Source organism: Leptodactylus fuscus, chromosome 7 (assembly GCF_031893055.1).
Source record: "Leptodactylus fuscus isolate aLepFus1 chromosome 7, aLepFus1.hap2, whole genome shotgun sequence".
NCBI lineage: Eukaryota > Metazoa > Chordata > Amphibia > Anura > Leptodactylidae > Leptodactylus > Leptodactylus fuscus.
The window spans coordinates 151344561-151370189 of NC_134271.1; the positions used below are offsets into that span (position 1 = coordinate 151344561).

General features: G+C 47.3%; 1 protein-coding gene across 1 annotated transcript in view; it reads left to right on the top strand.

Moving 5' to 3' along the window:
• LOC142214638 (NACHT, LRR and PYD domains-containing protein 12-like) overlaps positions 1-25629 on the top strand; it is an 87710-nt gene that overhangs the window by 17441 nt on the left and 44640 nt on the right. The window contains exon 6 of the mRNA XM_075283576.1: positions 5227-5292. Within this exon, the coding sequence (XP_075139677.1) occupies positions 5227-5292 (66 nt within the window). The remainder of the gene's footprint in view (positions 1-5226; positions 5293-25629) is intronic.

The following is a 25629-nucleotide window of genomic DNA, read 5'->3' on the forward strand; positions in this document are numbered from 1 at the left end:
CTACTCCTTTGCTCTGCAGTTGCTCCTAGCCCCAGCACTGCCAATTCCTCCTCATACAAAACAACCCATCTGCTCTTTTGGGTCTGTACCTGCCACTCCTGTATCTCTCCAGTCTCCTGGGGGCAGCCCTCCTCATGGTCGCTTTGCAGGGTCATCTCCTCCAGTGCCTCGATCAGTTGCTCTTTCGTTCTTCCCTGGTAACTCAGGTTTAGTTCCCGGGCCCTTACTTGTAGACTTGCCATAGTCCAGTTAGTGTATTCTGAGGTTGTGGCTCCATTAATCGCTGAGCTGCTGTAGTCCATCTCGCTGTCCGCTGTTGATCCCACCGCTGCCAACCAGTTGTCACGGAGCAAAGGTATACGTCTTCCTCCGGATGGTCTTTTGAATCAACACGGACGCAAGAGGTCGGGAGACAACAGCAATTTATTGTAATCCACAAAGTTAGTAGCCGGCGGCGGTCACATCCACCGTAATAACAATAAGTCCACAGAAGTCACAATCCAATGATAGCTTTGGTTCCTTGGTCCTGTAACTAAATCCTGGCTCTCTTCAGAGCTGTTCACAGGCCGGCTAACACATACTAACTGCTAGCTATATACTATATACTAAACTGTTACACCTATACCTGGGGGTGGGAAGGGCTGAGTCACAGATCCTTCCCCCCTCACCTATACCAAGGAGAGCAGACTCCCTGTCTACTATGGACAATGCACCGTCCAACATCTTCTTGGAGACACTGATCAGATTATCTCCACCCATTGTCCTCACTAGTTAGAGGTATTTGCATACAATGTGCTAACACACTAGACCCCAATCAGCCAACTACACATTGATGTATATAACAGGTTAGAGAATACATTCCACATGAAATATATATTACACATTGCCTATAGTATAGACTCTAACCATCCCGTGACACCCTCCTTTCGAGGAAGAGGCACCTCCAGAAGAGGAACTAGAGGCCAGCGACGATCCGGCAGAGGTAGAGGTCGGGGCTCCTCTCGTAAACGTAAGGGCACCTCCTTCTAATCCTTCCACCCCACCTCCCCTCTCCTCATCCCCCCCCTCCCCCGGGGTGGACGGTCGTCTTTCCCACTATGTGGATGCCTGGCGCCAGAATATTCGGGACCCCTGGGTCATCCAGACGATCCAGGAAGGCTATAAAATTAATTTTGTTTCCCAGCCGCCAGAGAAGATGGTAAGAACCCGCCCTCTTCAGGGCCCCAAACAACTTCATCTGGAGAAATTGATTCAGGAGTACGTGGACAAAGCCGCGCTGGAGGTGGTTCCTCGCGCAGATCAAGGCACAGGCATCTATTCTCCAGTCTTCTTGCTCCCCAAGTCATCAGGCGAGTGGAGTATGATCATCGATCTCAGGTATCTGAATCGCTTCATCCGCAGGCTGCGGTTTCGCATGGAGACCATCAGGTCAGTGCTACCTTTCATGCACCCTGGAGATCACTTCGTCACTCTGGACCTGAAGGACGCCTACCTCCACGTACCCATCTTTCCGGCACACCGAAAGTTCCTAAGGATTGCCGTATACATAGAAGGGAAAGAGGCGCATTTCCAGTTCGCAGCCCTCCCGTTCGGCATATCCTCCGCCCCCCACACCTTCAAAAATGTCATAGCTCCGGTCGCTGCCGCCCTGCACCTTCAAGGCATATTCATAGTCCCGTACCTGGACGACTGGCTTCTGAAGGCTCATTCAAAGGAGGTTCTTACCACGCAGGTGCAGACCGTCGTAGCTCTACTAGACAAGCTGGGGTGGCTGGTAAACTGGCAGAAGTCAGTAATGGTGCCATCAACACGAGTTCAGTTCCTGGGACTTATTCTAGACTCTCTCAGCATGACGGTCTCTCTACCCTCTCCTCGCAAAAGGAAAATTGCTCGGGCAGCACATCATTTGTCTTCTACACGGAAGGTCACCATCAGGACGGCTATGAAGGTCCTTGGATTGATGTCTGCTACCCTAGATGCAGTTCCTTGGGCCCTATGGCATATGCGCCCTCTACAGAACGAGATCTTGAGAGTCTGGAATCACAGTCCTTCAGGTTTACAGAAGCCAATCCAGTTAACCATCAGCACCCGGCAAACCTTGCCCTGGTGGACCCATCTGCAAGATGGGAAGTCCTCGGTCCAGCCCGCCTGGACCCTGTTGACTACAGATGCCTCCCTCACAGGCTGGGGAGCTCATCTGGGGGAGACCCCGGTTCAAGGTACATGGAATCAGCGGGAGAGGACGCACTCATCCAACTGGCGCGAGCTTACCGCAGTTCATCGAGCCCTTCTGTCATTTGCACCACTTCTACGAGGGAAAGCGGTCAAAGTAAGATCAGACAATCTGACGACAGTCCACTATATCAACAAGCAGGGAGGAACCAGGTCCCCCTCGCTCCTGCAAGTCACCAACCTGATCTTCTCCTGGGCAGAACGGAACCTCTCCCAGCTGGCCGCGGTACATATCCAGGGCCGCCTGAACATCCTAGCGGATCAACTCAGCAGAGGCCGCCCGACCGCAGGCAAATGGTCCTTGAATCAGGACATCTTCCACTACCTGACCAGGAGGTGGGGTCTCCCCGAGGTGGATCTGATGGCCACCCAACACAATGCCAAAGTAGAAATGTTTTTCTCCCTGTACCGGGAAGACAACCCTTTGGCTGTGGATGCCCTGTCAATACCATGGAGGTTCGAACTGGCATACGTGTTCCCTCTCATCCCAATGATCCCAAAGGTATTGGCGAAACTCAGGCAGGACCAGACTTCGGCAATAGTGATCATGCCGTTCTTGCCAAAAAGGGCATGGTTCACCGACCTTATCCTTATGAGTCAGGGGAACTACTGGAGGCTTCCACAAGTCAGGAACCTGGTGTCACTGAACAGTCGGCCGTGCCTGGGCCTAGACAAATTCAACCTCACTGCCTGGAGTTTAACCGCGCCATACGCGCAAACAGAGGATTGTCCCAGGGAGTGCTAAGTACCTTAGCCCATTCAAGAGCAGAGGCAACCAATCAGAGCTACCAAAGGATCACCCGGATATTCTGAGATTGGTGTACAGACAGCCACCGCGATCCAGACAGAGATGCAGTCCTAGAGTTCTTACAGAACGGCTTGGAGAGAGGACTAGCACCTGCCACCCTCAAGGTTCAAGTGTCAGCTCTATCTGTTCTCCTGGAGACACGGTTATCACAAGATCCTCTTGTCAAACAGTTCCTTAGGGGGGCTGCCAGGCTCCGCCCCCAGGTACGGCCCCCTGTCCCCAGGTGGGACCTGGCCGCGGTTCTACAAGGGCTATGTGCGCCCCCCTTCGAACCATTATCTGAAGTGGACTGGAAGTACCTGTCATTTAAGGTGACTTTACTGCTGGCAATAACCTCTGCCAAGAGGGTTGGCGAATTGCAGGCCCTAGCGGCCTCCGAACCTTTCATAACCTTCTTCCCTGACAGGGTACAGCTAAGGTTCGTTCCGGAATTTTTGCCAAAGGTACCAACACTTCAGAACACCAACCAAGTGATCACCCTACTGGGGTTCTTTCCCTCCCCTGCCACTGAGCAGGAGGAGAAGCTACACACCCTGGATCTGGTAAGAGCTCTACGTATCTACCTGGACCGTACAGCACCATTCCGAAGATCAGAGAATCTTCTGGTTAATGGCCACAATAGAGGCGCTAAAGCATCAAAGGTAACTCTGTCGAGATGGATCAGAAAAGCTATCAGCTGTTCCCTTCGGGCCCAGAATCTTCCTGTTCCAGATTTCCTACGAGCCCATGCCACCTGAGCAGTGGCGACATCATGGGCAGAGACACGGTTCCTCTCTCTAGAGCAGATATGTGCTGCAGCCTCGTGGAGCTCACAGCTGACTTTTGCCAAACACTACAGATTGGACTGGCGTACGGCCGATGCTACAGCATTTGGGCACTCCGTCTTGGCATCAGCCTGCCAGGAGGACCCGCCCTAGGGGAAACAATACTTGCTAAATCCCCAGTTGTGCTGCTGTTGGGCGTAGGGGGAAAGAAAGATTATGAATGATAATCTGTTTTCCCTTAGCCCAAACAGCAGCACAAGGCTCCCTCCCTAGGAGGTACTGTTGTACAGATTTTGTGTATGTGTGTGTAGCTCTTGGCATAAATTGCTCTCTGTATATCATACTTGTTACTAACACAAGGGAGGAGCATGTCTTCCGGCCTCTTATAGGGGTCAAAAGCTGTTAGGTAATTAAAAATTCCACCTGTCCTAACAGCTCATAGGGGCAGAAATACCCCAGACCCAGTTGTGCTGCTGTTTGGGCTAAGGGAAAACAGAATATCATTCATAATCTTTCTGTATAAGATGTGTCCACCATGTAATGGGGGATTTGACAACTTACATTGTCCACAATAATAATGATCTCCCCTCTGGATCAGTCACATACAGCAGTGTATACACATAGAGGCTCCTGCTAGGACTGGAGAATACATTCATGTTATACTGTAGATTTTACAGAAGAGACATTCATCCATTTTGTTGAGCACAGTTTGTATTAACCCCTTCTCTCTTTGCAACGTACTATCAGGGTACGGTCATACAACAGAAAATGAAGTGAAATTCCTCTTCATTTCCTGCCGCCATATATTCGGCCACAGTCTAGCCACTTTGGCATTCTGTCATGGCTTTCCACTACTGATTAGGACCAGCGGAATTAGGCCCAATCAGCGAGGAGTCTTGAGCTGTGGACTCCGCGACAAGTTCAAGCAGAATACTTATTTTTTCCGTGTCCTGTTGAGATCTCTGCCTAAAAACAATGAAAATAAACCAACTGATAGACTGGCCGGGCGTCCTTGTTTGGGAGGTTTGCGCAAATAAATACTGCGCTAGAGCCGAATGATGAAAAAACTGGAGCTTTATTGGAGACATGTACCAACACAAAGCTTTCACCAGCGTTACGGGGCCAAAAATTCCCCTTTCTCAAGTGATACACAATTAAAAAGAACGATTCTTTCTGGAGACATCAGACATGTGCACCTGGCCAATCTGTAGCAGAAAATGGAGGTGGCAGGAGGAACTTGTCTGCCTGCAAGATGTCTGCTAAAATACAAATAGCTGCAGTCTGCTGATAATCTTGAAGACACACCTGTTGCTTAACTGTTTGTGGTCTTGGTCATTGATACTCTCATATTTCTATCTGTACATCCAGCACTACTGATACGTATACCCTAGAAAATCCTACAAATCTGTCTTTTCTTATTAGGTGACATTCTGGTGTCAGAAATCCTACTGGATAAAGAAGGACACCGACTAACCCCAAAACTGACAGGTAAGTGTATATTATATATACTTATTATAGACACAATGGCCACAGTATCCATGAAGCTAAACCAATACAACCATAATCCAATGAGGCAGGTGGTCTGCTGTGGAATGCAGACACTTAACCCTTTTATTGCCCATAATCTAATTTTGTAAATGTCTTTTGTGCAATAGAACAATTTCATCTCTATACACATTCTTTAAACATACTTTTCACTCACAAGACAATCCTGTTAGTAAAAATGTTTTGTTAATTACCATTTGGGACAAGAGTTTACATTTTTTCATTAAATACATACTGCTAATTACTCTCTGACGTCCTCCTTTGTGTGGGGCCACTCCAGGCCTAAACTGAGCTTGTTTACCCTCCGACGGACGAAACAACTCAGTGGTACATCTCTCCCCGATCTTTTTCTTTATTACTTAGCTGGCCAGCTTCGTTTTCTCAAACCCTGGCTTTCCCCGGACTGCTTCCGGGCCCCGAGGCCCACCTGGCTCACCATCTGGACTTGCGTATCTTGTGGCCCGTGTTGGAACATCCCAGACTGTTTAGGGGCAGACTTCTGCCCCTTCACTCTCTGGCAGCGCAGGTCTGGAAGCAAGCCCGGAAAGTGTCTTCCTTCTCTGATGTCCCTGCGGAGACCCCACTATGGGACAATCCTGGTTTGCCTGACCTCCATATATTGCCTGATGCCCAGTCCTGGTCTCGTTATGGTGTGTCCTCCTTATCAGATTTATACAAGCAAGGTGTCTTTGTTACATTTGATTCCCTAGTCTCCTCACATGCAATCCCTCGTCATCAATTCTTTCGCTTTCTCCAAATACGGTATACAGTACGGTACGGTGTTTTAATGATAGGATCACTTTAAAGCAAAAAAATATATATTGTAATTTCATATGCTATTTTATCTGCTCTGGTGACCACATACATGTGATGGAGCATTGTTGCTAATATGAAAAAAATATTCATTGTTTAAGTGTTTACACACAAGTCTGCATGTATTCATACACAGTAGTGCAGCCTCTGAAAGTCTCTGTTATTTCAACTTTTTTTTTTTTTTCATGTGTTCACCCAATATACAGTCTAATCTGCAGTAATATTAAAAAAATCTTGTAATTTCATGGATTGATCTTTCCACTCTGGTGGGTGACCAAATACACAGTGTGAAGGAATGTGGCTAATAATCTGAAAAAAATATTAATTGTTTAAGGGTTTGTGTTCATGCGCAAGTGCACACAGTGGTGCAGCCTTTGCTAATCAATAAAATTCTTCATTATTACATTTCTTCGTTAATTAAGCACTAGAGATGAGCGAACAGTAAAATATTCAATATTCGTTATTCTGTTTCGAATAGCATCTCAATATTCGACTATTCGAATGAATATCGAACCCCATTATAGTCTATGGGAGAAAATGCTTAGTTTCAGGGGATCCCACCATTCGACTCAGGAGGGTCACCAAGTCCAGTATGACACCTCAGCAAATGATGCCAACACCCTGGAATGCAACTGGGACAGCAGGGGAAGCATGTCTGGGGGCATCTAACAAGCCCAAGTCCCTCTATTACCCCACTATCTCAGCCTAACAACTACACACTTTCCAGACTCAAAAAAAACCTATATCAAAGTGGGAAAATACCTAGAAACCTTCTTTCTTCCCCAAATGGATGGACACAAACCCCAAATTTAAGCTCAACAAACATTAACAAGCACCCCTTTAAATCACGTTGCCCATGACAACCACAGATGGAATAGGCAATGGGAAATCCATCAGTCCCCACCCTGAACTGTCATTGTGGATGTGTGTGTGATGTGGTAAGACCTTCAAAAATTCACTTTTATGGCCCTTGACGTGAGCACTTCCAAATTAAGTTACAGGCCCTTAAGCTGAGCTACCAGCAGAGAATGAGGCCCTTTAGGTGACTTCAGCCTTTTAACTGCAGAGTTTTAGGTCCTTTAACTTAGTTCAGACTTGCACAAGCAGAGATTTGTTGGTCCTTTGGTGAGTTGAGCCTTTAAACAGCAGAGATTTAGTTTTTGGCCCTTGGACAGGGGCGAACCTGCCCCTTTCGCCGCCCGAGGCGAACTACAGAAAGCCACTCCCCCTGCCGGAAGCTTGTCCTGGACTGGCTTAGGTAACCAAAAATGCCGCCCTCCCTGAGGCCCTGGTATAGCGCCGCCTGAAGCGGTCGCTTCAGGTCGCCTCATGGGAGGTGCGGCGCTGCCCTTGGAGTGAGTAGAGCCTTTAATATACAGTGCTTTTGGCCCTTGGAGTGAGTAGAGCCTTGCACCAGCAATGTTTTTGGCCCTTGGCGTGAGTAGAGCCTTGCACCAGCAGTGTTTTTGGCCCTTGGCATGAGTAGAGCCTTTAAAAAGCAGTTTTGTTGGCCCTTGAAGTGAGTAGAGCCTTTAAAATGCAGTGCTTTTGGCCTTTGGAGTGAGTAGAGCCTTTAAAAAGCAGTGTTTTTGGCCCTTGGAGTGAGTAGAGCCTTTAAAATACAGTGCTTTTGGCCCTTGGAGTGAGTAGAGCCTTTAAAATACAGTGCTTTTGGCCCTTGGCGTGAGTAGAGCCTTTAAAAAGCAGTGTTTTTGTCCCTTGGCATGAGTAGAGCCTTTAAAAAGCAGTGTTGTTGGCCCTTGAAGTGAGTAGAGCCTTTAAAATGCAGTGCTTTTGGCCTTTGGAATGAGTAGAGCCTTGCACCAGCAGTGTTTTTGTCCCTTGGCGTGAGTAGAGCCTTTAAAAAGCAGTGTTTTTGGCCCTTGGAGTGAGTAGAGCCTTTAAAATACAGTGCTTTTGGCCCTTGGCGTGAGTAGAGCCTTTAAAATACAGTGCTTTTGGCCCTTGGATTGAGTAGAGCCTTGCACCAGCAGTGTTTTTGGCCCTTGGCATGAGTAGAGCCTTGCACCAGCAGTGATTTTTTTCCCTTGGCGTGAGTAGAGCCTTTAAAAAGCAGTGTTTTTGTCCCTTGGCGTGAGTAGAGCCTTTAAAATATAGTGCTTTTGGCCCTTGGTGTGAGTAGAGCCTTTCAATTAAAGTGCTTTTGGCCCTTGGATTGAGTAGAGTCTTGCACCAGCAGTGTTTTTGGCCCTTGGATTGAGTAGAGCCTTGCACCAGCAGTGTTTTTGTCCCTTGGAGTGAGTAGAGCCTTTAAAAAGCAGTGTTTTTGTCCCTTGGTGTGAGTACAGCCTTTAAAAAGCAGTGTTTTTGGCCCTTGAAGTGAGTAGAGGCTTTAAAATGCAGTGCTTTTGGCCTTTGGAGTGAGTAGAGCCTTGCACCAGCAGTGATTTTGTCCCTTGGCGTGAGTAGAGCCTTTAAAAAGCAGTGTTTTTGGCCCTTGGAGTGAGTAGAGCCTTTAAAATACAGTGCTTTTGGCCCTTGGAGTGAGTAGAGCCTTTAAAATACAGTGCTTTTGGCCCTTGGCGTGAGTACAGCCTTTAAAAAGCAGTGTTTTTGGCGCTTGGAGTGAGTAGAGCCTTTAAAATACAGTGTTTTTGGCCGTTGGCATGAGTAGAGCCTTTAAAAAGCAGTGTTTTTGTCCCTTTGGCGTGAGTAGAGCCTTTAAAATACAGTGTTTTTGGCCCTTGGCATGAGTAGAGCCTTTAAAAAGCAGTGTTTTTGTCCCTTTGGCGTGAGTAGAGCCTTTAAAATAAAGTGCTTTTGGCCCTTGGCGTGAGTAGAGCCTTTCAATTACAGTGCTTTTGGCCCTTGGATTGAGTAGAGTCTTGCACCAGCAGTGTTTTTGGCCCTTGGCGTGAGTAGAGCCTTTAAAAGGCAGTGTTTTTGGCCCTTGGAGTGAGTAGAGCCTTTAAAATACAGTGCTTTTGGCCATTGGAGTGAGTAGAGCCTTTAAAAAGCAGTGTTTTTGGCCCTTGGAGTGAGTAGAGCCTTGCACCAGCAGTGTTTTTGGCCCTTGGCATGAGTAGAGCCTTTAAAAAGCAGTGTTTTGGCCCTTGGAGTGAGTAGTGCCTTGCACCAGCAGTGTTTTTTGGCCCTTGGCGTGAGTAGAGCCTTGCACCAGAAGTGTTTTTGGCCCTTGGAGTGAGTAGAGACTCTAACCAGCAGAGTTGGGGGGAATCAGGGTGGATTGATACTCTAACCAGCAGAGTTGGGGGGAATCAGGGTGGATTGATACTCTAACCAGCAGAGTTGGGGGGAATCAGGGTGGATTGATCCTAGTAGGATCAGAATTGTGCAGCACTGATGGAGGAGGAATTGTAGAGGGTGAGCACACACATGCAACTTCATGTCATGGTGCCTGACACCGGTGGACATGAAAATGATGGGTCTATCCAGTGGCTATTCATTTTTATGAGCGTCAGCTGGTCAGCACTGTCAGCTGACAGCCGGCTTATCCGTAATTATGCCACCGGCAGCGCTAAAGACCCTTTCCGAAAGCACGCTGGCGGCAGGGCAGGAAAGGACCTCCAATGTGTACAGCGCAAGTTCCAGCTACAAATCCAACTTGGAGACCCAATAAGTATAGGCTGGATAGGGATCGGAGAGGACAGGGCTGGTGTCGGCCAGGTACTCCCGCAACATGCGCCTATACTTATCCCTCTGGGTGACACTAAGCCCCTCAGTGGCGGTACTTTGGCGAGTGGGTGCCATTAACGTGTCCCAGACCTTGGAGAATGTGCCCCTGCCGGGTGTGGACCGGATGACAGTTTGCCGCCTCCTGGAGGAACTCTCCTGTGTGCCACCAACGAGAGTTGATGGAAACATCTTCATCATATTCTGCACCAGTTGCTTGTGGCAATCACTCATGCGACTGGCCCTCCCCTCTACCGGAATAAAATTACAAACATAATTTTTATACCGGGGGTCGAGGATTGCAAAGATCCAGTAGTCGGTGCTCTCCAGGATTTTGGCAATGCGTTTGTCAATTGCAAAGCACTCCAACATGTATTCAGCCATGTGTGCCAGAGTGTTACTTGGCGTCACTTGACACTCCTCCATTTCGCCCCAACCGCTCTGCAGCAATGGGGCGCAATGAACTTCCCTGCTAGCCTCCTGTGTGACAATGAGATCTGCAACTTCGTCCTCCTCCTCCTCTCTCAATATACGCTGTGAAGCGGATAGGAGTGTGCCATGACTATCCTGCTGGGATGTTTCAGCTCCTATGCCCGACTCCTCAGCATCCAATTCGTTATCCCTGATAGCGATGAGGGATTCTCGCATCACACACAGGAGCGGGATTGTGACACGATTGTGTTGTCACAACTGACTCCTCAAAGACACGCAAGATCTCGCATAAGTCTGCCATCCCTGGCCACTCATGGTGCAGAACAAGCTGGAGTGGTAACATCTCCTGGGCCAGCAGTTTGGAGATGTGGGCGTTTAAGGCTTGTGCATGGGGGTGGGTAGCGCTGTATTTTTGCCTGCGCTCAAAAGTCTGGGAGATGGTGGTTTGTTTTGAGGAGGCGCATGATGGTACGGGAGAAGGAGGTAAGGCAGGAAAAGGAGAGGATGAGGGAGAAGTCCCTAAAGTGGTGGAGGGAGATGTAGAGGTTTCCTGGCTGCTGGTCTGGACTGCAACGCCAGCACTGGCAACAGTGGGAGAGGCAGTGGCGGCAACGCCGGATGACGATTGTCCTGCGTTTGCTCTCTGCCACTGAGCCCAGTGCTTGCCTTCCAAATGACGGCGCATGGTAGTGGTTGTAAGGTTGCTCTTTTCAGAGCCCCTACTCAGTTTCGAGTTACAGAGTGTGCAAATGGCACTAAATTTGTCCACAGCACATACATTAACAAATTCCACACCACCGAAGACCGTGGCCTCGATGGGGGAGTTTTTCTAGGCTGGCTACAAGAGGGAACATTTTGGGCCCTGCTGGCTGTGGTCTGGTTTCGGGTGAAGCAGCTGTCCTCTGCCTCTGGACATGCCTCTGCCTCTAGCCACCCTCTTTGGTGCTGCACTTCCCTTCACCTCTCCACTGCTCTCCCCGCTTCACATCCGCCCTGTCCAGGTCGGGTCAGTGGCCTCATCGTCCACCACCTCCTCTTCCAAATCCTCCGATGGCTCCTCCTACTCTTGCGCAACGACGATAGCAACAGGCTGCCCTGATGGCAACTGTGTCTCATCATCGTCGTCACTGAGGGATGATTGCTGGTCAACAACAGCAACAGGAGATAACGGATGCTCCAGTGTTTGTGCATCAGGCAACTCATCTGTTACCTCTGGTGATTCAGGACGTGGTGGGACAGAGAGAGGGACAGTGAATGGAGCCGAAAACAGCTCCTGGGAGGTGGGAAAGGTGGGATTAGGTTACTGGGAAGATTGAGCATGTTGTGAGGAAGGAGGACCAGACTGTTGGGTAGGAGAAGGAGTTGAGGTAGAGGCTGACTGGCTGGTGGAGAATGTGCTGGAAGCATTGTCCGCCAGCCATTGTAACACCTCTTCCTGGTGCTCGGGCCGACTTAGGTTTGCACCCTGCAGCCTACTTAATGTGGCCAGCAAGCCGGGGACTGTGGGGAAGCGCAATGCTTGCTGCCGCAGAGCTGTAGGCACAATAGACGCTGTTCGTTGAGTGCAACCTTGCTCATCATGTGCATTTCCATGCCCCCGTCCTCGCCCCCTTGCGCTAGCCTTGCGCATTTTGGATGTATAGTAATTCCCTTTTTTATAGTCTATATAACACAAAGAAAAGCTGTTTTCCAGCTATATATGAACTTGTAGTGGATTGCTGCCATTTTTCAAGAAACCCCAAAATGAAAGGCTTTTTTCAGCTCTATATGAACTTGTAACTGCTGTGGATTCTGGCTATTCTGTGTGCGGACAGCCAAGAATGAAAGCTGTTGCTCCGCTATATATGAAGTTGTATCTGTTGTGTATCCCTGTTTTCCACTGTCCGGGGAAAGCTGGGCTGATGTCCCTACAGTGTGTAGCTCTGAGAAGAGCTGTTGGTTTTCTTCTTTAGTTCTTGCCTGCCTATCTGAAGCTAATCGCTATCTAGCCCTCAGCAGATGTCTTTCTCTCCCTATCTCTCACTGGCAAATGACGAATATTGGGCTGGACTATTCCTATAAATGGGAGGTCAACTGATTTCAGCAGCCAATGGTTTTTTTCATTTTTTTTCACTGCCTCTGTTGTTGTAGTTCCTGTCCCACCTCCCCTGCACAGTTATTGGTGCAAAAAACACGCCAGAGAAGGTGGGAGGTGATACAAATTTTAACTGCGTATGCGGCCTGGTATTCGATTGTGAACGAATACATCGAACGCCCTGATATTCGATGTATTTTTTTCAGTTTATATAGCTGAAAAAAAACTTTGCATTTTGGGGTGTCCTGAAAAATAGCAGCAATCCACAGCAGTTACTTCTTGCTATATACGTGCAAATCAGCGTTTCAGGCTGTGTAACCAGGGCCGCCGATAGGCCAGTACTACTGCTACTGGCGTTAGGGGCCCGGCCAAATTTTAAAATGGGGGGGGCCCGGGCCCCTTGGCGCCGGCAGCAGTCATTGTATGTCCTGTTTCAACTCAGATCTGCGTCCAGCCGCATATGTGTCAGCGAGAGAGCCGGCAGCGGCGAAGTGAGGAGCTGACACAGGTCAGCTCCTCGCTTCAGCCGCATATGTGTCAGCGAGAGAGACACCCAGCGGCGAAGCGTGGAGCTGACCTGTGTCAGCTCCTTCCTTCAGCCGCATGTGTCAGCTCCTTCCTTCAGCCGCATGTGTCAGCGAGAGAGACGTGCAGAGAGCGGCGAGGGAGCGGAGGAGAAGGTAAGTTTAATGTGGAGGTGGAACGTGAATCTGGGGGCAGATGAAAGAAAGGACGGAATGACACTGGGGCAGATGAAGGAGGGGACGGCATGACACTGTGGGGACATGAATCTGGGGGCAGAGATGGAGGGACATGAATCTGGGGGCAGAGATGGGGGACATGAATCTGGGGGCAGAGATGGAGGGGACATGAATCTGGGGGCAGATGAAGGGTGTATATGAAGCTAGGAGAGAGACGGAGGGGGACATATAATTTACGGGTGACTGTAGGAGGATTATACAGTGTGCGGGCAAATGGAAAATTAATGAGTGGGCGGAGTCAACATAACAGTGGGTGGGGCTAAATTTCCCGCGGCGCGCAAAGCAAAAATGGCAGGGGGGGGCCCAGACACTTAGGCTGTATGGGGCCCCAAAATTCCTGATGGCAGCCCTGTGTGTAACCCCAAAACAAGGATACAGAGCAATTAGGTCAGGCTATGTCCGCTCAATCCAGATATCCAGGGTGTGTACCCCTAAAACCTAGGTGGGAGAGACAGAAATTCAGTCAGGCTATATCAGCTCAATCCAATTGTTAAGGGTCTACCCCCTAAAGCTAAGTGTGATACACAGCAATTCAGTCACTCTATATCAGCTCAATCCAATTTTTTTGTTCAATCCAGTATTGTTTGCTCTCCATGATGTGAACTATGCCTTTGTCTCTTGAAAAGCAACCCAACATGAAGTCAGCCATGTGTGCCAGTGTGTTACTTGGCATGACTTCGCTGCCCCCAACTGTAAGGGTCACTCTCCATTTCCTTCATTTTCCACTCCCCTTCAGACCATCTGTGCTGAAACAATGGGGATGCACTGAACTTCACCCTCAAGCCTCGTGTGGGACAGTGACATGAAATGCCACTCTATCCCCCTCGTCTTTCTCCGCCAACCAACGGTGTGAAGATGACAGGAGTGTGCTCTAAATCTTTTCAGCCTAGCTGAGGCTACTTCTCACTTACGAAAATGGCCGCACTTTGACCAGTATATCAGGCACAATGGTATAGGTTTCAAAGAACCTTTACACCAACAAGTTGAAAGCGTGGGCCATGTGTGGACCATGTTTGAGTCTGGCAAGCTCCAGATCTGCTACCAGGTTCCAACCATTATCACATACACAAACATGCCTGGGCCCAGGTGCAGCAAGGAAAAAACACATTGCCATCTCAGTCAGGATGGCATCCTTGACCTTTGAGGTAGTGTGCTGTCTGTCCCCTAAGCTGATGAGCTTCATCACGTCCTGCTGATATCTCCCCACGCCAGTGTTACAGCGTTTCCAGCTTGTAGCTGGGGTGGAGGTTGCAGCACAGTAGGCTTTCAGATAACTCGTGCCATGAATTTTGGGCTGGGAGAGGAGATGGGCCACCCCAGTTTGCACCCCGGGCCCAGACTCCACTACATTCACCCGGCCTGTCATTAAAGATAAGCAGCATCCCTGACCACAGGCGTTGTCGATGCGTCGGTGGTCAGGTGGACCTTGCAGCAAAGGCTCAGCATAGGGAGGTGCCCCAGCTGCCATCTGGTGAAGGAAAGCCTGGGTATCCAGAAGCATAAACACCGACATCTCCAGGGCCAGCAGTTTTTCGATGAGGCGGTTAAGGTGGTTAGGACCTAGTCCTAACCAACAAGGAGCACATGGTTAAGGGACTACGGGTAGCAGGGACACTGGGATTCAGCGATCATGCTATACTTGAGTTTGGGGTTGCAAGAAGAAGAAGACCTGAGAAGACACAGACTTCAAGGCTCGACTTTAGCAGGGCAGACTTCAAGAGCCTGAAGGCAAGGGTTAGCAGAATTCCATGGTGCAAAATTCTTAAGCACAAAAATGCACATGAAGGGTGGGAAATCTTCCGTAGGGAAATCATTAAAGCACAGGAACTAACAATACCTAGAAGGAAGAAAAATGGGAAGCACCTAAAAATATCAGGATGGATGACCAAAAAATTACATAACATGCTAAAAAGGAAAAAGGAAACATACAAAAAGTGGAAGATGGGAACTATACCTAAGGAAGAGTACACAGCAGTCTGCAGACTCTGCAAGACAAGCATCAAAGGAGCTAAGGCTGAACACGAATTGAAGCTTGCAAAAGAGGCAAAGAGTAAGGTAAAAGGATTTTGGGGATATGTTAAAAGCAAAAGAAAAGTGAAGGAGACCATTGGAGTCCTGAAGAATGACAAAGGAGAAACAGTTAACATGGTGGAACAGCAGGTGGAGCTACTAAATTCATATTTTGTATCCGTCTTCTCCCAAGAAACTAATGGAAATATCGACATTAATGGTGATGGAGATGAGGGGAAGGAGGACTCCAAGCTGACTATAAGCGAAGGTCTGGTAAGAGAGCACTTAGCCAAATTACAGGAAACCAAGTCCCCAGGACCAGATGATTTACACCCTAGAGTCCTGAAAGAGATAGCAGAGGAAATAACAGAACCCCTTGCTATAATCTTCAGTAAGTCATGGGAAACAGGAGTGGTCCCTTTAGATTGGAAAAGGGCAAATGTTGTCCCCATCTACAAAAAGGGGAAAAGGGACGATCCAGGAAATTACAGGCCGGTAAGTCTGACCTCGATAGCAGGAAAAATCTTTGAGCAAATTGTCAAGGAACATTTACTTCGGTACCTGGATGGGAAGGCATTAATTAACCAGAGCCAGCACGGCTTTATGACCAATAAATCTTGTCAGACTAACCTGATTTCCTTCTACAACAAAATCACTGAATGGTTGGACCAAGGGAATGCCGTGGACATAGTATATCTTGACTTCAGTAAGGCATTTAATAAAGTATCACATAACCTTCTTATTGAAAAAATGATTAAGTATGGCTTTGACAAAAAATCAGTTAGGTGGATTCACAACTGGCTTAATGATCGGGCACAACGAGTAATACTAAATGGCTACACATCGAACTGGAAGAAAGTCAAAAGCGGGGTGCCGCAGGGCTCTGTTCTGGGCCCAGTACTTTTTAATCCTATTAATATTATAAATGTGAAAGTTTGTGATTTTGGATGTTTGTGGGTTTGTGTGTTTGGATGTTTGTTCCTCAATCACGCAAAACCCGCTCGACCGATTTGGCTGAAAGTTTCCACAAACATAGCTAATACACCCGATTGCGCAATAGGCTACTTTTCGTCACAATAGCGCAAATACGTTTGTGCCAGGACCCCCACAAAACCCAAACTCACACCACCATCTCTGCAATCTCACCCACTTTGGACCCTCTGCAGCCTCGCCCCTAACCCCACACAATCTCATATACATATACTTTACCACTTTGCCCCTCACCTTAACGATACTCCAGGAGGCTCTCTTTAACGCTCCGGAGCAGCCATGTTTGCCGACCCCCACCGCTCTCACAATCCGCAACACCGCCCACCCATGTCAATACCCCTAGGCGGTCTAATAAATGCAAAAAAAAAGTTTTAAAAACAGTAAAAAAATATATAAAAACAAATAAAAAGGATTAAAAATTCAAATCACCCCCCTTTCCATAGAACACATATAAAAGTAGTTAAATACTGTGAAACACCTACATGTTAGGTATCCCCGCGTCCGAAACTATACAAATATTTTTCCTGTTCGGTAAACGCCGTAGCGGGAAAAATGGTCAAAAGTGCCAAACCGCCGTTTTTTCACTGTTTTGATTCTGATAAAAATTTGAATAAAAAGTGATCAAAGCAATAACATTTCCCGAAAATGGTAGAACTACAAAGTACACCCGGCCCCGCAAAAAAGACGCCCTATACATCCCTGTACACGAACGTATAAAAAAGTTACGGCTGTCGGAATATGACGACTTTTCAAAAAAAAATTTTTAACACAGTTTTGGATTTTTTTAAGGGGTCAAAATGTCAATATAACCATATAAATTTGGTATCCTCGGAATTGTAACGAAACATAGAATACAGGGGACATGTCATTTTCGTTGCACAGTGAACGCCGTAAAACCAAAGCCCGTAAGAAAGTCACAGAAATGCATTTTTTCGTCAAATCCACTCCATTCAGAATTTTTTCCCTGCTTCCCAGTACATTATATAGAATAAATAATGGTGGCATCATGAAGATACATCTGTCCCAAAGTCACTATGTAAAGCTTCTCACAATACCGTATATATAGCAGCTCTAATACAAATTAACTTCAACACAAAAGTCTCACGTATTCTCTGAATTACAGCAAAAACAAGATACAAACTTACATTTCATATCCCATCCCTTATACACAGTACGAAAACTTTACCCACGCCTGTATATACCCACTACTACAATCACCGCAGATGAAGTCGCGGGTACCAGCTAGTATCTTTATAAATGATCTGGACGATGGAATTATTGGGGAACTCATAAAATTTGCAGATGATACGAAGATAGGAGGAATAGCCAACACTAGAGAGGAGAGAGAGAGTATTCAAAAGGACTTAGACACACTGGAACAATGGGCTGAGGCCAACAAAATGGTATTTAACAGGGACAAATGCAAAGTTCTACATCTGGGTAACAGAAATGTAAAAAACATATATAGTATGGGAGGAATAGAACTAAGTGATAGCATAGGGGAAAAGGACTTGGGCATAATAGTAGATCACAAACTCAACATGAGCCAACAGTGCGGTGCTGCTGCAAAAAAGGCTAATAAAATTCTGGGATGTATTAAGACAAGCATTGAATCTAGATCAAGAGAGGTCATTATTCCGCTGTACTCTTCCCTGGTCAGACCACACCTGGAATACTGTGTACAGTTCTGGGCGCCTCAATTCAAGAAAGACATCGATATATTGGAGCAAGTCCAGAGAAGAGCAACCAAAATGGTGGAAGGTCTGCAAACCATGTCCTATGAGGAGCGGCTAAAAGAACTGGGATTGTTTAGTTTGCAGAAGAGAAGGCTGAGGGGAGATTTAATAGCAGTCTACAAATATCTGAAAGGTAGTCACAGTGCAGAGGGATCTCCCCTATTCTCATTAGCACAAGGAAGTACAAGAAGCAATGGGATGAAACTAAAGGGAAAGAGATACAGATTAGACATTAGGAAAAACTTTCTGACAGTGAGGGTAGTGAGAGAGTGGAATAGGCTGCCACGGGAGGTGGTGGGCGCTCCATCAATGGAAATCTTCAAGCGGAATCTGGATAAACATATAGCTGGAATGATTTAGGAAAACCTGCACTCGCAGGGGGTTGGACCCGATGGCCCATGAGGTCCCTTCCAACTCTACCAAAAGTAAAGTAAAGTAAAGGTGTGGGCATGTGGGTGGCTTGAGCTGTACTACTGTCTGCAATGCAAAGCCTGGGAGATAGGGAGTGGCTGGGAAGAGGCGCATGATGGTGCAGGCCAAAAGGGTGGATGAGGGTGAACTCCCCAATGTGTCAGAGACAGATGTGTAGGTGTCCAGGCTGGTTTAAACAGTGGAAGAGGCAGTGTCGGCAACGCCGGGCGACAATTGTCCTGCATTTACTCTCTCCCACTGAGCCCAGGGCTTGCCTTCCAAATGACAGCGTACGCAAAAGGTGGTAAGGTTCCTCTTTTCAGAGCCCCTACTCAGTTTAGACTTGCAAAGTGTGCAAACGACACTAAATTTGTCATGTAACTTGTGACACTAGGCACCTCAGTGTCTCTTGAAAAGCAACCTAACTGAAGTCAGCCATGTGTGCCAGTGTGTTACTTGGCATGACTTATAATGAGCTTCTAACCAGCACAGTTGGGGGAATCAGGGTGGATTTAGCCTCTAACCAGAAGAGTTTGGGGGAATTAGTGTGAATTGAAGCTAGTCGGAGCAGAATTGTGCAACGCAGATGGTGGAAGAGTATGAGGAGGAGGACACTGCTGGAAATGAGGACACTGCTGGAAATGAAAATGATGGGTCTATGCAGTCGCTGCTCATTTTGATCAGCATCAGCCGGTCAGCACTGACAGCTGGCTGTGCTTATCCGTGATGATGCCACCGGCTGCGCTGAAGACATTTTCCGATAGCACACTGGCGTCAAGGCAGGAAAGGACCTCCAATGCGTAGAGCGCAAGTTCCAGCCAGAAATCCAACTTGGAGAACCACTAAATGTAGGGAGCAGAGGGATTGGAGAGGACAGGGTTGGAGTCGGCCAGGTACCCCGCAACATGCACCTATACTTGTCCCTCCTGGTGACACTAGGCCCCTCAGTGGCGGTAATTTGGGGGTTCCATTAACATGTCCCAGACCTAGGAATAAGTCTTGCAACAGGGTAGAGTTTTGCATGAGTGGCCTTGCTGCCTCTGGACATGCCGTTGCCTGTAGCCACCGTTTTTGTTGCTCAGCTTGCCTCCACATCTACACTGATTTCGCCCCCAGACATCACCCCAGTCTATGCCTCTGCTTCTAGACACCTTTTTTTGTTGCTTAGCTTGCCTCCACATCTACACTGCTTTCCCCGCTAGACATCACCCCCGTCCATGCCTCGTTGTCCACCAACTCCTCTTCCAATTGCTCACTGTCCCCTTACTGAAAACCGCACATAACCACAGCTCGGGCCTGCTCTGCGTTGTACCCTGCACCCTGCTTAACGCATCTGCTTTATCCGGAATTGTGATGAGCGCATGCTAATGTTTCGTGTCCAGAGGAAAGGATGGGATAGGATTTCACATAAGTCTGCCACCCATGGAAACTCATGGTGCAGAAACTGAGGGAGCTGACTTTGATGAACCCTTGGGTTTTGGAGATGGAACTCCATCAAAGGTCTCTGCAGCTCACACACCCTGCTCAACATATGGTATCTAGGGTTTCAGCGTGTGGGGACGTCACACAACAGCCGGTGTTCGGGCAGATGGAGGTGTTGCTGGAGTGTTTTGAGGCTAGCAGCGGCTCCTGTAGACTTGCGAAAGTGGGTGCACAAGCGCCGCACTTTTACCAGTAACTCATGTACATTTGGGTATGTTTTCAAAAAACGTTGCACCACCAACTTAGATGTGGGCCAGGCATGGAACGTGTTGGAGGCTGGCAAGCTCCACAGCTGCTACCAGGTTCCTGCCGTTATCACACATGACAAAAATGCCTGGCCCCAGGTGCAGCAGGACAAAACACATTGCCATCTCAGCCAGGATGGCATCCCTGACCTCGGAGGCAGTGTGCTGTTTGTCCCCTAGGCTGATGAGCTTCAGCACGGCCTGTTGACGTCTCCCCACGCCAGTAGCTGGGGTCGATTCAACGGTGGAGGAGGAGGAGGGTGGTGTTTCAGCAGTCCTGCCAGGAATATTGGGCGGGGAGACAAGGCAGGCCGCCACAGTTTGCGACCCGGTCTCAGCCTCAATTACATTCAGCCAGTGTGCTGTGATTGAGATGTAGCGTCCCTGGCCGCATGCACTTGTCCACGCGTCGGTGGTCAAGTGGAACTTTGTGCATCTTAGCGCAGAACTTAGGGCCCGCCTTATGTTATGGGACACGTGCTGGTGCAAGGCTCAACTAACCCCAAGGGCCAAAAACACTGCTGGTGCATGACTCAACTCACCCAAATGGCCAAAAACTAAATCTCTGCTGGTTAAAGGCTCAACTCACCCAAAGGGCCTAACATTCTGCTGGTGCAATGCTCAACTCAATGAAAGGTGCAACGTTTAGATGTCTTCTTTCCAAACCGAGAGTGATTCCTTTTGGTAAGATGTGATGGCTGTTTCCAGCCCCGATTATCCTGGTTGATCGTATTCAGTAATGAGGCCAGCTCAGCATGAGGATCTTGGATGTTAGGCTGTCCATGCCCACTAATATGCATGAAAACTCGATCACAGTCCTTATTTTTCTCCAATTCAATCTCTGAATGAACTGCTCTGAAAGATGGCCTAGGCACTGCTGCAATGGCAATCACTGGCTTTTCCTGTTCTGGTTCCAAAGAATCTTGTGTCTTACTTGAAGAAGAGACAATCTTAGTCTGACTGCTGGTTGCTTGTGCTGCAGCATTTGGAGTTGGGTCTGTCAGCCTTGTGATGAACTCCTCATTCTGGATCCCATTACTTTCAACAGTCTCTAAAGTCTTTTGACACTTTGAATTTTGTTCAGTTCCAAAGGACTCTGTGTTTAGGTTTGGCTCAGTCGCAGCTCCAGAACATGCCTTGGAAGGCAAGGTTTCCTTTAGTGGCTCCATCTCAGCAGGATGATGATGATGATGAAGCTTTGTTAAATCTGGTGTTGGAAGGGAAAGTGGTTTCTGATCTACAGCTAAAGTACTGGAGCATGTTGTTTGGACTATTAACACCTGATCAGAACCCTGTAGAGGTAATGTAGAGTCCGATATTAGAGGACCATTACCGCTAGTAGTGGTTTCAGCCAATTCTCCACCTTTGCGGCCCTCTAAATAAAAGTTACCCCCAGGACTTGATGCCAAAAAGTTATCAATTTCACAATCAAAATCAAGGTCAATGTCTGGGTCCTCAGTCCAATCCACTGCATCAATGCAACACAATGAGAGTGATGGTTCAGGAACCACCCTTTTAGGGGCTAAGGAATTTAAAGGGGCTAACACTCTGCTGGTGCAAGGCTCTACTCACTCCAAGGGCCAAAAACTAAATCTCTGCTGTTTAAAGGCTCAACTCACCCAAAGGACCAACAAATCGCTGCTGGTGCAAGGCTGAACTAAGTTAAAGGGCCTAAAACTCTGCAGGTAAAAGGCTGAAGTCAGCTCAAGGGCCTCAATCTCTGCTGGTAGCTCAGCTTAAGGGCCTCTAACTTAATTTGGAAGGGCTCACGCTAAGGGCCATGAAAGTGAATTTTTGAAGGTCTTACCACATCACACACACACAATGACAGTTCAGGGTGGGGACTGTTGGATTTCCCATTGCCTATTCCATCTGTGGTTGTCATGGGCAATGTGATTTAAAGGGGTGCTTTTTAATGTTTGTTGAGCTTAAATTTGGGTTTGTGTCCATCCATTTGGGGAAGAAAGAAGGTTTCTAGGTATTTTCCCACTTTGATAGAGGTTTTTTTGAGTGTGAAAAGTGTGTAGTTGTTAGGCTGTGATGTTGGGGTAAAACAGTGACTTGGGCTTGTTAGATGCCCCCAGACATGCTTCCCCTGCTGTCCCAGTTGCATCATTTGCTGAAGTGTGATAGTGGACTTGGTGACCCTCCTGAGTCGAATGGTGGGATCCCCTGAAACAAAGCATTTTCTCCCATAGACTATAATGGGGTTCGATATTCGTTCGAATAGTCGAATATTGAGCGGCTATTCTAAACGAATATAGAATATTTTACGGTTCGCTCATCTCTAATAATAAATTTTATTTATATAGTGCCAACATATTCCGCAGTGCTGTACTACAATCTTCATCACTGTTTCTCCTCCTCTTCCAGTTGAACGTCAGTCATCCATAAGGGAATGTGTGGACAGGAGACACCAATATGTGTCCAGTCATCTGGCAGTTGTGCAACTTAACTTGCAACTAGCAAAGCTGCTGGGGTGCAGCCGCTGCAATACTGTTTAGTGGATTCTACTATTTTTCACCAACTGATGGCATGGGCTCAACCTCAATGGATACCTTGCCACCAATTTTCTAGGAAAGTGTTCACTGCGTTATATGGCCATGTGTTGGAGAACATGTGCCTTTCCTTGAACACTATAGGATTAATACTAGCCTACCTCCACCTCTATGGTCTATATCCACAAACTGTCTATATCACATGGGGTGAATTTGATAGGGCTCATATGTGAATATCTCCAGGGCCCATGAGAATTTGTATATATATTTCCCCATGTTCGTTACTGATGTTTGGTACTGAGCGACTTATCATTGATCCTACTACTGTGAATTATTAACAGTGGAGGAGGTCGTGGCAATTCCCTCCTATACATCAGTTTTAAAACCCACTCATTTTTATGGGTTTTAAAAGCAAATCGCCAGTGTCCCTATGCAGTCTCTCCACAGCGAAACCTTTTTTTTGGGCCAGTCACAAAGTCCTGCATGTCCGACTTTGTGTCCGGCCAAAAAAACGGACTCCCCGTGGAGAAAGGCTGCATATGGGCACTGTCAGTTTGCATTTAAAACTCATAAAAATGAGTGGGTTTTTAAACTGACCACCGGGAAGCCGCCCCCTATGCAGTTTCTCTGGGAAATAGAATGGAGACCTGGAGGGCAGACAAGGGCGCTAGTGCTAACGCCCCCTCAGTGGTGTGGAGAAGGTAGCTTGGTAGAAGCAGTGGTGCGGACCCAAACAGTCAAGACAGGGACACAAAACTGTGCAGCAAACTGGTTTATTTACAAAAAAACCCAGAAAAAAATAAACATTCAATTAAAGCACAAACAAGCAAAATAAAAATACAGTCTTAACCAGGCAAAAATAAAACAAATTCTTGCTCGTCTGAGCGACTAACTAAGCAGAAGTTATAACCTAACTATACATGTGGCTTAATTCCAGCCACACGAAATATGCAAGCAAAACTGAAATTCTGCTAGCAAAAATAGGAACCCATCAAAGTCAATGGGAGGCTTTTTTTCAGCGCTGCAATTCAGCACCAAATTCAGCGCCATTTTCCACCGAGTGAATGGACCCTTCATTAGGTCTATCTGCAAGGCTACAATAGTTGCAAAATTTGGGATAAACCTGCAGTAATAGCCAATGATTCCCTGGAAAACTCTGACTTGCTTTTTATTTAACCAATTCCCAACATCCGCCATCTTAGTACGTGTGTAGTAGGTGTTTAAATATGGCGGAAGCTATGTAGCCTGCAATAGAAATGCTGGTATTTTGCAATGCATTGCAATGCATTAGCATTGTAATGCGCTGCATTAGTGATCAGATCCCTTGGGGTTCAAGACCCCCTGGGGAGTCCAAAAAATGCATAAAAAAATTAAAAAGTAAAAGGAAAAATATTTTTTTTAAAAAGTAAAAAAAAATATTTAAAAATTAAAAGTTCAAATCACCCCCCTTTCCCTAGAACACATATAAAAGTATTTAAATGCAGTGAAACACGTACATGTTAGGTATTCCTGTGTCCGAAAATGCCCGCTCTACAAATCTATAAAGATATTGTTAGGGGGCAATCACCCTTGGATATGTTGTTGTAGGCCAAATTGATGACATAATCACGAGCGCTCAGGAAACAGACTCAGACACCAGTGTATCTCAAGCAAATGTTTCAATCTATTGCAGCATCCAGTGCAGGGGTGGGCAATTAATTTTCCCATGGGGCCGTATAAGAAATTGAAACTATGCTAGAGGGCCGCGCCACGGCAAATTTAGCTTCCACCCACTTCTCTGTTGACTCCGCCCATTCGCAATCATCTTTCCATGCCCCCCCACACAGTATAATCCTCCTACAGTCACCCGTACATTATATATCCCCACATTATAATGTCCCCTCCAACTGCCCCACAGTATTAAGTCCCTCACCTGGTGCCTCAGTATAAACTGGGGGAAACTAGAAACTGGAGCAGCTGGAGGGGGACATTAAACAGTGGGGATAGTTGGAGGGGGGCAATAAATTGACAGCTGGAGCGGGACATGAAACTGGGGGCAACTAGAGGGGGATATTAAAATCGGGAAGCTGGAAGCAGACATTAAACCGTAGGGGTAGCTGGAGGGTGACATTAAACTGGGGGCAACTAGAGGCAGACAGGTCCCCCTACAGCTTCCTCCACGGTTTAATGTCCCCCCAGTCTGTGCCCTCTTCATCTACCCCCAGTTTCATGTCCCCCCCCCCCCCTCCATTTCTCCCTCAGTTTCATATCCCCCTTTATTTTCCCCATTTCATGTCCCCCCCCTCCATCTCTCCCCCAGTTTCATGTCCCCCCTCCATCTGCCATCTCTGCCCTAGTATAACATTCCCCTTCCATCTCTGCCCCTAGGTTACTGAGACACACACACACAGATAAAGAGACACATATAGACACACTCACACATATATAGACAAACAGACAGACACACATATAGACAGACACATATAGACAGGCACACATATAGACAGGCACACATATGGACAGACACACACATAGACAGACACATAGACAGGCACACATATAGCAGGCACATAGACAGGCACACATATAGACAGGCACACATATGGACAGACACACACATAGACAGACACATAGACAGGCACACATATAGACAGGCACATAGACAGGCACACATATAGACAGGCACACACATAGACAGACACATAGACAGGCACACATATAGACAGACACATAGACACACATATAGACAGACACATAGACAGGCACACATATAGACAGGCACACACATAGACAGACACATAGACAGGCACACATATAGACAGGCACACATATAGCAGACACAGAGACAGGCACACATATAGACAGACACACATATAGACAGACACACATATAGACAGGCACACATATAGACAGACACACATATAGACAGACACACATATAGACAGACACATAGACAGGCACACATATAGACAGGCACACACATAGACAGACACATAGACAGGCACACATATAGACAGGCACACATATAGCAGACACAGAGACAGGCACACATATAGACAGACACACATATAGACAGGCACACATATAGACAGACACATAGACAGGCACACATATAGACAGACACACATATAGACAGACACACATATAGACAGGCACACATATAGACAGACACACATATAGACAGACACACATATA